At 44.3% G+C, this 12848-nt stretch overlaps 1 protein-coding gene across 1 annotated transcript; it reads right to left on the reverse strand.

The window, feature by feature from the left end:
• Positions 1–756: 756 nt before the first annotated feature.
• On the reverse strand, positions 757–3716 carry LOC123452530. The gene is made up of 7 exons (XM_045129191.1): positions 3620–3716; positions 3248–3361; positions 3065–3160; positions 2210–2251; positions 2003–2174; positions 1541–1791; positions 757–1439 (listed from the first exon to the last, which is right to left on the reverse strand). Coding segments are annotated over exons 1-7 (723 nt in total). The 5' UTR covers positions 3622–3716; the 3' UTR covers positions 757–1393.
• Between the last annotated feature and the right edge of the window lie 9132 nt (positions 3717–12848).

The following is a 12848-nucleotide window of genomic DNA, read 5'->3' on the forward strand; positions in this document are numbered from 1 at the left end:
ACAGCAATTAGGCCATGCAAGCATGCATCATATGGACGTGGTTATACAAAAGAAAGAGCGCTTCAGTTCAAAGGATGGAGAAAATAAGACCAATGAGTTGATTAGCAAAAGAAAGAGCCCTCCAGTCATCGGTTTGCGACATAACTACGCAATGTACCAGGTAGCTACTACATATATTATTACAAATGTTGTGTAGTCAAATGGTTAAACACAAACAAACGTGGTAAATCATCAACGTCTTGAGGTTGAGCACATGATCGAATCCATCCATCAATGCTAGCATAAACTAGCTACATCAGAAGGCCTTTGTAGCAAACTAAACTTGAACTATTGTTGCTTGTCAGCCGCTTAGCGTCTTGAGGTTGAGGACATGATCGAAGCCATCCATCATTGCTAGAATTCCATGAACTACATCAGAAGGTCTTTGTAGCAAACTAAACTTGGAACTGTTGTTGCTTGTCAGCCGCTTAATCTTGAGGTTGAGCATCAGAAGGCCTTTGTAGCAAACTAAACTTGAACTATTGTTGCTTGTCAGCCGCTTAGCGTCGGTTGACGACATGATCGAAGCCATTCATCATTGCTAGAATTCCATGAACTACATCAGAAGGTCTTTGTAGCAAACTAAACTTGGAACTCTTGTTGCTTGTCAGCCGCTTAATCTTGAGGTTGAGCACATGATCGAAGCCATCCATCCTTGCTAGAGTTCCAGGAACTAGCTACATCAGAAGGTCTTTGTAGCAAACTGAACTTGATCTGTTGTTTCTTGTGAGACGCTTAGCGTCTTGAGGTTGAGGACATCATCAAAGCCCTCCATCCTTGCTAGAATTCCAAGGACTAGCTCGTAATCAAACCTCAAAAGGTACAAGAAGTTATCTGTCAACTGTTCCAAGGTCATATGGCCACGGGCAGAAGGGTCAGAGATTGCAATTGTGAAAGGCCCCAATTGATTATCAGCTTCAACAGGAACCCTGTGTGCCTCACATCTCAATGCTGGGTACGAGTTCAATTCCTTCACATTTGCAAACAGAGAACAAAAGCGCTTGGCCAGCACTGTACGGTGAATCTGAACTTCATCAACCAGACGGCAAAACTTCCCATCCAGCACATGTCCACGCTCTCTTACTATTTTGTCAATGATGGCTTCCTCCAAGAGAAGTAAGTGCAAGACCAAAGTTGTAAAGCTCATGCTCCTCCAGTTCTTGATCAGATTATGCAGCCGGCCATTCCCAATGGCAGCCACATCAGATATGGATTTTAGGATTGACTGAAACGTGCGACTGTCCACCGGACCAAATCTTGGACCTTCACCGAACAGCACAAACAGAGTCTGGAATATGCGGTACCCTTCATCTGTTGGTTCCGCTGCAGGGGCAGCGTAAAGCTTTCGCAAAAATTATTCGGCATCAAGCAGAAATTTATCATAAATTTTGACCTTCCCTCTGCATGGAGAAATGAAATGGTGTCATACAAAACCCAAAAATAAAATGAATACAAAGCAAACAAATGAACACAAACAGGAAAGGAGACAAGAAATACATACAGATGCTTTCTGTACCCATTTGTATATTTGGTATGTTTGCACTTATTTTTGAGAAGCCCTTTTTGATTTAGAGTACGAGTATCAGTGAACAGGCACCAATACGCTGTTTTGTAGTCAGCAGCTTCATGAATAAGCCTCCATGCAACCAAGTAATTATCACTATTTCTAAGTAAGAGCTCAATGACAACCCTCGCACGCCCTGAATACTTCTTCCGATGGTGAGTACGCAGCCTAACAATATAATAAGTCTCCTGTCCAATAAACATTTTAACAACAAGTGAATATAGGATACTTGATACAATTGATTGGAGCACGAAACTAGAATGCCCCACAAACAAGTACATATACAAAATATGTTACAGCAGCAGTGAAGCTTGCAAACAATGAGATCTTACTATATTGCAACAGTATCTAATCCATTAGGTATGAAGAGACAGTTGCAAGTAACATAGAGAACACTACCTCTTCAAAAACAGGGGGCTCTGACGTGTATCGAGTGTTGTGGACTCCACCAGTCTTGGATTCACTTTCAAGAGTCAGAGGGGACTGTCTCCCAAAATGCTCATGCACTTGATTAAAGAGATTGCGAAGGTCCAATAGCGTAGGCCTGGTGGACAAGAAGTTGAACCTCTTGTAATCGTCAGGAGCCCAAGATGGACATGGCACATCTAGTGTGTACTTGCCACGAACATAGGGAAACTTCGGAATCTCCTGTGTAAATTGTTTAAGTTAGAAATGTTACAGAAAAAAGATTTAAACAAGTGGATATCCGAGGCGAGAAATAAAAGGGATTAGATAAATCTCCTCAAGACCAAACAAATACTAAACAGGGCATTGGGGAAGTGCAAATGTAATTTCTTATTGTTGAGTAAAACCAAGAAGTAAATATCTTTAGCATATGAGATTTGTGGTACAACATCAGCAAGGTCCACATTTAATGTCTTAGTGTACAGTAGTAGCAGGAAGTAAGTATGTTAAACCATTTGCAGATTGATAGCATAACATTAATGAAGTAAATTCCTTTGATACAGAGAGTCGAATGTATGTGGACTAGAGAATAGAGTGATTAAAAATCTCAGCGGGTGATAGAAACAATAGATATATCACCAGCACGGCATCAAGCAGATGCAACTTCATGCATCATAGCAATCGTAATCAAACACCACGGCATCAAGCAGATGCAACTTCATGCATCATAGCAATTATAATAAAACACCACAGCATCAAGCAGATGCAACTTCATGCATCATAGCAATTGTAATCAAACACCGCGGCATCAAGCAGATGCAACTTCATGCATCATAGCAATTGTAATCAAACACCGCGGCATCAAGCAGATGCAACTTCATGCATCATAGCAATTATAATCAAACACCACAGCATCAAGCAGATGCAACTTCATGCATCATAGCAATTATAATCAAACACCACGGCATGAAGCAGATGCAACTTGATGCATCATAGCAATTGTAATCAAACAGACACAACAAATTAAAACCAATACGAGGAAGAGAGAAAACTCACTTCATAAGTGAGCTGCCCTGAGCCTGTTTTCCTGAGGTTTTCATCCCTATATTTCTTGTACAAGACGTGTAGGGTCGCCTGTGATGACGAAGACATCTAGCAAGAGACCGGAAAGAGGGCACAAATCGGTAAGGAAAACTGGACAACATGCAAGGTAGGGCATATTTCAGAAGAAGGAAGTACCTTGCTGCTGCAATCTGGTAGAGCATAGGGTTAGTCCTTGATGGTCGTCGAATCAGAGATCCTGCCTGAAGAACGCTAATCTCGTCCTGGATGTGCGTCGAATAATAGGAGACCCTGCTTGAAGAACCCTAGCTCAGATCAAGCTCATTTGAGGAGTAAAACAAGAGAATGATAGAGAGACGGGGGCTCCTGGACTCACCATGGATTCGTAGCTAACAGGTGATGGGGGCAGTGGAAGATGGTCCTCGATGAGCGTCGAATCATCAGAGAATCTAAGTCGAATAACCCTAGATCAGATTGGTTTTTGTTTGCGGCACGAACGAAACCGAGAGAATGCTAACCCGGCATACAAATGAGGGCTTGTCTACTCACATGGATTCGCGGCAGCCGTCGGTGAAGGGGGAAGTGGGAGAGCGGGCGCCGCCGCCGCCGCCCGCCGCCGCCGCAGGAGGAGGTTGATTTACGGAAGCTTCGGGGGGGGTTGAGAGGGAACGAGAACAGTAGTCTGGGTTTAGGGGTTTGGGGCGCCTTGGCTTTTTATGAGTAGACAAGCAACGCCGGGCGGCCCAACATCGGCCCGTTGTGCACCGCTGGGGTCTTCCGGCTGGCGGGCCAACATCGGTCCGTTGTGCGGCTGGGGCGCACGGAAGCGTGGCGTGTATCGGCTAGCAATCACGTAAATTGTCGCAGGACGGAGAGTGGATGCACCGAACCAGTTGTGACGTCGCCGAAGCGTTGATGCACCGAACCGGACGCTGCCCTTGCATCTCTGTTATGTTGGTTGGTGGGACGGGACGGGACGGGACTTGAGGAAGAGATCATCTTGTTGGCAGAGGTGTTGTGTTATACTCCCTCCGTTTCTAAATATAAGTTTTTTTAGAGATTTCACTAGAGGACTACATACGAAGCAAAATGAATGAATCTATATTCTAAAGTATGTCTATATACATCCGTATGTAGTCCTTTTAGTGAAACCTCTTAAAATACTTATATTTAGGAACGGAGGGAGTATATAGGCGGTAGGCGCAGCCTCGTGTGTATCGACCGACCTCGCAATTAACGGGATCCCACAACAATAATGTCACATCCATCCACCATGACTGAGAGAAACGAACGGTCCTCCTCAATTGTTTGTGGTACTACTGTGTAGTGCCCCAGATGTAAACCTTCCCTATTTGGAACCTATTGCAAGTGGGTCTACCTTGTCTTGGATATGATGATATCATTTGTGCCATGATTTCATGTGTGTCACCTTGTATTTCTTCCTTGCATGCATGCATGCCATAGTATTTCATGTCCATGTCTTTGTGTTGTTGCATTGTGTTCTTATGTGTTGATGTGATGCTTGTGAGCTTGTGTGATATGTGGTTGTGATGAGTAGTGGAGTGGTGCAACTCTAGTAGTTTGCATGTGATAGTAGGAATAGTTGTGAGTTGCTTAGGTTTTAAAAACCCTTCCCTCTCCCTTTTATTCCAGGCTCAAGTTTCATTTCTTCCTTCCCTGATTTAAAAATGCCCATGTGTTAGCTGTATCTTGTGGTGATTTTTGAGTTGTGAAATGTTGTTTTAAAGGGTGTTTCATGTGGTGCAAATATTCCCAAAACAGCCAATGATAATGCTGTTTTGAAAATATTGAGTTGCCCCAAATACATCTCTGCTATTTGATTTAAATTGGTCATATTTTTCCATGACCAGGGGTAATTTTGCTTTGTTTTTATCCCCAGTAGTTTTCTCTGTGCATTCCTTTATTCTCTGGCTTTTTCTGTTAAAGGAAAGGTCCCAGGGTATTGCTTTATCTTATGTGGCGCTCAGGAGGGTTTCCTCCCCCCTGGTGGCCCAGTACCTCTCTCCCCCGCGCTAAGCCCAGTCCCACGACATACCGCCTCCTTCCTGACGTCGTGCCCTCCCAGCGTGCACGCTTTCCGTTAGCATCAGAGAGAGAGCGAGCACGCCATGAGGTCTCACGGACGTCGAGGTCCCCCCTTATAACGCGTTGGCGTCCGTGCCTCCCCCCTCCTCCTAGGGTTCCTCCTCTCCCCTCATCCGTCGCCGCCACCTCTCTCCTTCCCCATCTCTCTTCTCTGTCAGGTAAGTCGCCTGTAGACAGTAGCAGAGAGAGAGAGGACTCGTCGCGTCTACCCCGCCTACTTCGCCGCCCGGCGCCGTCCGCCATGTCCGGGAGCTCAGGGTGGTTCCCCGCGATCCATTCCTGGCGCTAGGAGCCTCGGGGATCAACCACACCGACGGCCCCGAGCTCGTCAAGGGCGCGCCCGCGGTGTTCTTGCTCCTTCCCGTGCTTCGGTTCTGCAGATCCCTCGTCGTCGTTCTTCTTCCCCTCCAGCGCTTCTTCCTCCACAGATCGGCCTCCTACTTCCTTCTCTAGGTGAGGACGTCGTCCCCCTTCCTTCTTCCTCCTCCGTTCCGTCGTAGATCCGTCGTGGAAGTGCTCGCATTTCTCTGTTCGTAGCTCGGTAGCAGGGCATGGTGCAGTACGTGTAGATGAGTATGTGGGTGTGTTGCGCACAGGGGTGCTTCCTCCCCCTCGTGCTAGCAGCGCTGCGCGAGGGAGTTTCCCCCGTCGTTCTCCCTGTCGCGAGTTCTTTGTCGGGTAGAGCAGCAGCAGGTTTCCCTCGTGTCATGTGGTGTGTGGTGCAGTGCTAGGGGGATGTTGTGCATGTATGTTGTGCACGAGGGGCTCCTCCCCCTCGTAGGGCATCGTCGGTAGTAGAGGTGACTTGCCTCTCCTCTTGGTGCAGCAGCAGCAACAACGTCGAGGCAGCCCCGTCGTTCTCCCTGACGCTGGTGCGCCCCTGTAGACAGGTAGTCAGTAGCAGTAGCCTTTCTTGCGTCAGTACCCTCCTCTGTCAGTCATCGAGCCGTAGCCCAGTGGTAGCAAGTGCGTGTGCTTGATGAGAAGGGCGCGGGTTCGATTCCCCCCTTCGGCACCTTATTTTTGATTTGCGTTGTTTGCACAGTAGCACAGTAGCAGGGTAGTAACCTTACCTTGCATGGCCCTCTCCGTTCTGTCGAGCTAATGACAGTAGCAGAGTGGTATGAGCAGAGCTTGTGCACCAGGGGCACAGGGGTTCGAATCCCAGGGTGCCCCCTTTTCTTTTCCTTCATGCTATATTTTTTCCTCTTTGCTTGTTGCTATTCTTGTGCCAAAAATCCATAGGTGACAATGGCATTTTATTTTTTTCCTTTGCTGCTATAGAAGTGCGATATGATGTGATGCATGTGTGTGTTCATGTGAGAGGTGTATGTGTGTGTGTGTGCATACACATGGAGTTAGCCGCATGTGTAGGTGATGTGTGTGTGGTGCCTCCCTTGTAGTTGATGTAAGTGTAGGTGGTTTGTGTTCTTTTCCTTGTGTGTCTAGTTAGATGGCAGTAGGTATGTGCATGTGTGTGTGAGTGTTGCACACACATGAGGTGTTGCTAGTGTATGTATGCATGTGTGTGTAAATGACATATGCATGTGTTAGCATTCTTTTGTGTTGCTAGCATGTGTAGGTGGTGTGGATTCTACTAGATGACATGCATATGAGTTGATGATATGCATGTGGTGAAAACAGCCCCACATCCAAGTTGTGCACCTCCTCATGTTTAATATGAGAGAGAGCATGATGTGTGTGTGTGGGTGTCTTAGTGAGAAGTATTTGTGTTGTTGATGTGCTTGACACCAACATGGGGTCCAAACCCTCATGTTCATTTTGTCTTTGTGCACATGAGCATAGATATGTGATAGTTGTTCTAGTGGGAGTTGCATGAAATGTTGCACTATTCATTATGTTGGATTCTATGTAGTTTTTCCTTGCTAGTTTGAGCTCACTTGCTCCAAGCAAGTGCATGTGTTTTATATATGGTTTTGGGATTGAAAGATCCCATGAATCCATTGGTGAAATCATTTTTGCCATTGGAACATTTTCTGGAAAATTCATATCTACATTTTCTTCTAAGTTTAGAGCTTGGTTCCATGGGTTAGGAGGTGCTCTTGTATTTGTTTATTGGTTGTGGTAGTAGAGGGTGACCCCCTCTACCACATGTTGGTTTCAATTCGTGATTTGGAATCCATGTGTGCAAGTTGTGCCCATCCAAAGTAGGCTTGTGGCTGAAATTCCAGCTTAGTGAAAATCTGGAATTTTCATTAAGTCTGAGAATCTGGATATATTTTATTCTCCTGTAGATGAGGTTGTGCTGGTCATTGTGTTGTGATATAGCCCTAGCTTCCAACTACAAAGTTGGACCTGATATGTTTGTCTAGCTCCTTGTAAAATTTCATGTCATTTGGAGCTCTTTAGGTATTGTTTTGGCTGCTGTCAAAAAGCTTCAGAGCAAAGACAGAAAGTTAGGTGCAGGAATTTTCACTAAGTCCCTGTGATCTAATGGTTTTGGGAAAGTTTGCAGCCTTGTATCTTCCTGTGTTTAATTCCTTTTTGTGTGATTCTTGCTAGTGCTGGTATTATTCTTTCCTAGCTACAGCCACATATATTATTTGTCATAGTTGGGTGGCTGTAGGTGCTTTGCATGTAGCTCACAAAGTGCTATGATGCAGTTTATGGCAGATTGTGTAGTTTTGTCATTTTGAAGTTTGTGAGTGCTTAGTTGATGTTGTGGTGATCTTACTTGCTCCAATCCGTTCATGTTGGGTTGTAATATATCTTGGCAACCTGGGAATACAAGATTTGTGCCATTTGAGTGAGTGGTGAAGATTTTGACACGTAGGGCTTCATATCTTGTTTCGTTGATTCCCGTTGATCCGTAGCTCCGATTGTATTGTTCTTTATATGGTTTTGCATCGATTTCTCGAGATGCATCTGATCATGTCATTCTAATGCATGTCAAAATAGCCTAGGTTACAGTTCTGTCCAGGAACTTGTATTAGCTTCTTTTGCTTGTGCTAGTGATAGAAATTAGTGATGCATGCTTATATTCATCTCATGCATCATGTGCTTGTTGCATCTTGAGGTGTTGTTGTTCATTGGATGTTATTTTTATGTTGGGTAGCATCGGATCGGAGAACGAGTACGTGGATTCGGGAGAGTACGTGCAGGACGAACAAGAATCCAAGCTGAGGATATCACACGCAAGATGATATGACCTTGATTCCATCTCTGGACTTGTTATGCTAGTTTGCGTTTCCATGTCATACTGCTCGCTGCCTACCACTGAATTAAATTGCCTCTTGATATGCCATGAACCCAAACACCAATCCCTTCCTAGCAAACTTGAATGCTAAGTAGGCTTTGCTCATCTACTAATGTTAGCGTTGCTAGATGCAGGTGCTTTGTCTCATGTGACGACATGAGATTGATATCGTTATCTTAATTTCTGTTATTTAATTAATGCACCTATATACCGGGTAAATGACGGAAGGCCTAGCCTTTTGCCGGGTGCTTTTTTCCGTTATTGCCGCCTTAGTTACCGGCTACCGGTGTTTGATTCCATAATGATCGCTCCTAACACGTTCGGGGTTGTTATGGGGACCCCCTCATAAATCGTGTAGTGCTAAGGCTTGTCCGGCAGGACCCAACATTGGTTTTAATCTGCTAATCACATACTAATCTGCATAGGGAATAGCTACCCCGAGGAATTTAATCAACAACCCGGGCCAGTGCTCCTCATGAGTGTTGGTCACACCTGAGCGATGTCCGGGGCCCCACTGGTCACCCAGAGGTTTAGCCATCCCGACGTCTAGCTCATCCGTCGTGTCCTGAGACTGAGATACGCGGCTCTTATCAGGGTCGTCGACATGACGGGAGGTCGTGCTAGTCTTGACTTACCTTAGCAATATATCTTGCGTATAGGAATCCTAGTGAAGCTTTGGTTTTCCCCAGAGTTGAGGTTTTCCTCTAAGGAATCCGACGAGATCACGAGATTCGTGATAGAGGATTACTTTGCGGCCTGTGTACGTTTGTGATGGACTAGTTGGAGCACCCCTGCAGGCTTTAATCTTTCGGAAAGCCGTGCCTGCGGTTATGTGGCAACTTGGAATATTTTGTTAACATCCAGTATTAGATAACTTAAACAAAAGCTAATAAAATTGCCAACTGTGTGCGTAACCGTGACTGTCCCCTCGAAGATCTCTCTTCGATCGGGAACACGGTGGGGTTATGAATGACGTAGGTAGGTGTTCAGGATCACTTAGTGATCAAGTATTCGCGACCGCTAGTGTAAACCACCTTCATAAATGCTACGTAAGATAGCCACCAAATCAAACTTAGGATGTTGCAACCTTAAACACTTCACCTTATCCTACCTAATAACTTGGCTAGTTCTGGAACCAAGGTCTTAGATTGCTGAGTCCCCGTGGCTCACGGATTCCTCCACAATACCAACAGGTTCAGGTACCCCAGAGACAGATGATCCCGACGGCACGCAGCTGGCGTGGCAGTACGACGAGGAGACAGACCGCATGAACGTGAACTATCCAGAAGACTGAGGCGTGGTCGTGATCGTGGGCCTGCAGGCAGGGTAGCATAGCCTTTCTATGTTTTGTAGTCCGTAGCAAAACTACCTTGGTTGTATGTGTGATGTACTCTGAGATATTTATGAGAAGGCAATTGAATCCCTGATTGTCTATCTTTATTATTATGTATGTGTTGTGTTACCTGTTTGCGAGACGCTTAGATGCGCTCCTTTCCAATTCGGGGCCTCGATCCCCAGATCGGAAAGGACCGCATCTTGGTCGGTACATACTGTATGTAGTAATATTTGTCGATACATACCAACGGTCGTGCGTGGCATGAGGTGTACTGAAAACTACCCAAAGACCTGTGACCCTGTTTGGATACCAGTTAGGCTGCCCCTAAGAAGGAGTATCTGTATCATGCATATGATACTCCCTCCGTTCCTTTTTGTTTGCGTTTTAGCTCCAAGCCGAATGCCAATAAGAAAAGCACTCATCAAAATTTGGACTATTTTGCCCCTGATTAACTCTCCTCTGTAGCAATTCAAGGGTAAAATAGTCCAAATTTTGCTGAGTGCTTCTCTCATTGGTATCCGGATTAAAGCTAAAACGCAAACAAAAAAGGAACAAAGGGAGTACAACATTTATGATATTGTATCATGATATGATACCCTCATTGGTATCCGGATAAAAGCTAAAACGCAAACAAAAAAGGAACGAAGAGAGTACAACATCTAATATGATATTGTATCATAATATGATACCATATCCTCTCTTTCTTCATTTAATGATGTGCCACATCATCAAATAAACCTAGTTGGCATACATGATACTACTTATGATACCCCCATTACGACCAGCCTTATAGTTGAGTTATATGTTAGAGTTAATTTTAACCTGAACTACTCCATTCGTCACGATTTAAAAAACATGCATGGAATATTTCTGCAACCAAGGTGAATCTTGGTTGGATCTAATTATTTTTGCAAGTGCTCATACAATAACCGCATGACTCCTAATTATTGGAGAAAATAATGCACGGTAACTCACAACCACTAAGGGCATCTCCAACAGTTTGTTGGTTAGCTTGTTACTCCCTCCGTCTCAGTTTATAAGTCTGGCATGTGTACCTAGGTCGTTAATTTAACTAACTTAATGATAAGCATATATTACAAAAAATATATCATTAAAAACTTTAGATGTTCTATTTTCTAATGATAAATTTTTTATATTAAACAATAAATTTTATATAAGTCAAATTGGCGACCTAAATACGCGTGTGTGCCTTCTAAACTCTGACGGAGGTAGTAGTAAAATATGTCATGTCATCAACCAACACCTTAACATACAACTACTCCAATGGGTTGTATCTAGTTTGCCCAATAGAATGTGAGATAACAAATAAGGCGTGCTCTGTTGACGGACAACTATTCCTAGCTTGATGCCTACAACGGCGTCAAAAATATGTCCTGATAACCCACCAGTGTATGGGATCGAGGCAGTTTTTGAGGGTAGAGTATTCAACCCAAATTTGTTGATTCGACACAAGGGGAAGCCAAATAATATTCTCAAGTATTAGCAATTGAGTTGTCAATTCAACCACACCTGAAAGATTTAGTATCTGCAAGCAAAGTATCAGTAGCAAGGTGGTACGATAGCAACGGTAGCAGTGGTAACAGTAGCAGCAGCAAGTAACAACAGTAACAACAGCAGCAAGTGTTACAGCAGTAGCAACAAAGTAACGTAGCAAGGACCAGTAGGACAAACTCGTAGGCATTGGATCGGTGGTTGTGCTGGATGGCATTCATCATGCAACAGTTATAACACAGAGAGATATGTAACTAGCTCCAGTTCGTCAATGTAATGTAGGCATGTATTCCGTATGTAGTCATACGTGCTTAGGGAAAATAACTTGCATGACATCTATTGTCCATCCCTCCCGTGGCAGCGGGGTCCTAATGGAAACTACGGGATATTAAGGTTCTCCTTTTAATAAAGAACCGGACCAACGCATTAACACTTGGTAAATACATGAACTCCTCATACTATGGTCATCTCCGAGAGTGGTTCCGGTTATTGTCACTCCGGGGTTGCCAGGTCATAACACATAGTAGGTGACTACAACTTGCAAGATCGGATCTAAAACACACATATATTGGCGACAACATAATAATTTCAGATCTGAAATCATGTCACTCAGGCCCTAGTGACAAGCATTAAGCATGGCAAAGTAGTAGCAACATCAATCTCAGAACATAGTGGATACTAGGGATCAATCCCCGTCAAAACTAACTTGATTACATGATAGATCTCATCCAACACATCACCGTTCAGCAAGCATACGAATAGATTACTCACGAACGGTGAAGAGCTTCATGGAATTGGTGATGAAGGAAGGTTGATGATGACGATGGCGACGATCTCCCCTCTCCGGAGCCCAAAACGGACTTCAGGTCTGCCCTCCAGGGGAAGAACAGGAGGTGCGGCGCCTTCGTATCGTAAAACGCGATGAACTCTTCTCCTTGATTTCTTTCCGGACGGAAGGGACTAAATAGAGTTGGAATTGGAGGCGGCGGAGCTCCGTGGGCCCCACAAGCCTGGTAGGCGCACCTCCTGGGCTTGTGAGCTTCTGGCTCACCTCCTCCGGTGGATTCTTGCGCATGTATTTTTCATATATTCCACAAAAATTCCTCGTAAATTTTCAGGTCATTCCGAGAACTTTTATTTCTACACAAAAACAACACCATGGCAATTCTGCTCAAAACAGCGTCAGTCCGGGTTAGTTCCATTAAAATCATGCAAATTAAAGTCCAAAACAAGGGCAAAAGAGTTTGGAAAAGTAGATACGACAGAGACGTATCAACTCCCCCAAGCTTAAAGCCTTGCTTGTCCTCAAGCAATTCAGTTGACAAACTGAAAGAGACAAAAGAAAAAAAAATTACAAACTCTGTTTGATCTTGTTGCTGCAACTATGTCTAACTCATAACCAAAATTTCAGCAACATCACAAGCTAACCACATAAGCAAATGACATCTAGGTCTCACGGTAAACTAATATCAATGGCATAATTAGCTAGCGAGCAAATAATAATAAGTTTTAGATACCAACACTTTAATCAAAACAAGCATGAAGCAATATGAATAGGTGGTATCTCGCTAGCTCTTTCTGAGACCGCAAAACATAAATGCAGAGCA

The sequence above is a fragment of the Hordeum vulgare genome, chromosome 5H (assembly GCF_904849725.1).
Source record: "Hordeum vulgare subsp. vulgare chromosome 5H, MorexV3_pseudomolecules_assembly, whole genome shotgun sequence".
Lineage (NCBI taxonomy): Eukaryota > Viridiplantae > Streptophyta > Magnoliopsida > Poales > Poaceae > Hordeum > Hordeum vulgare.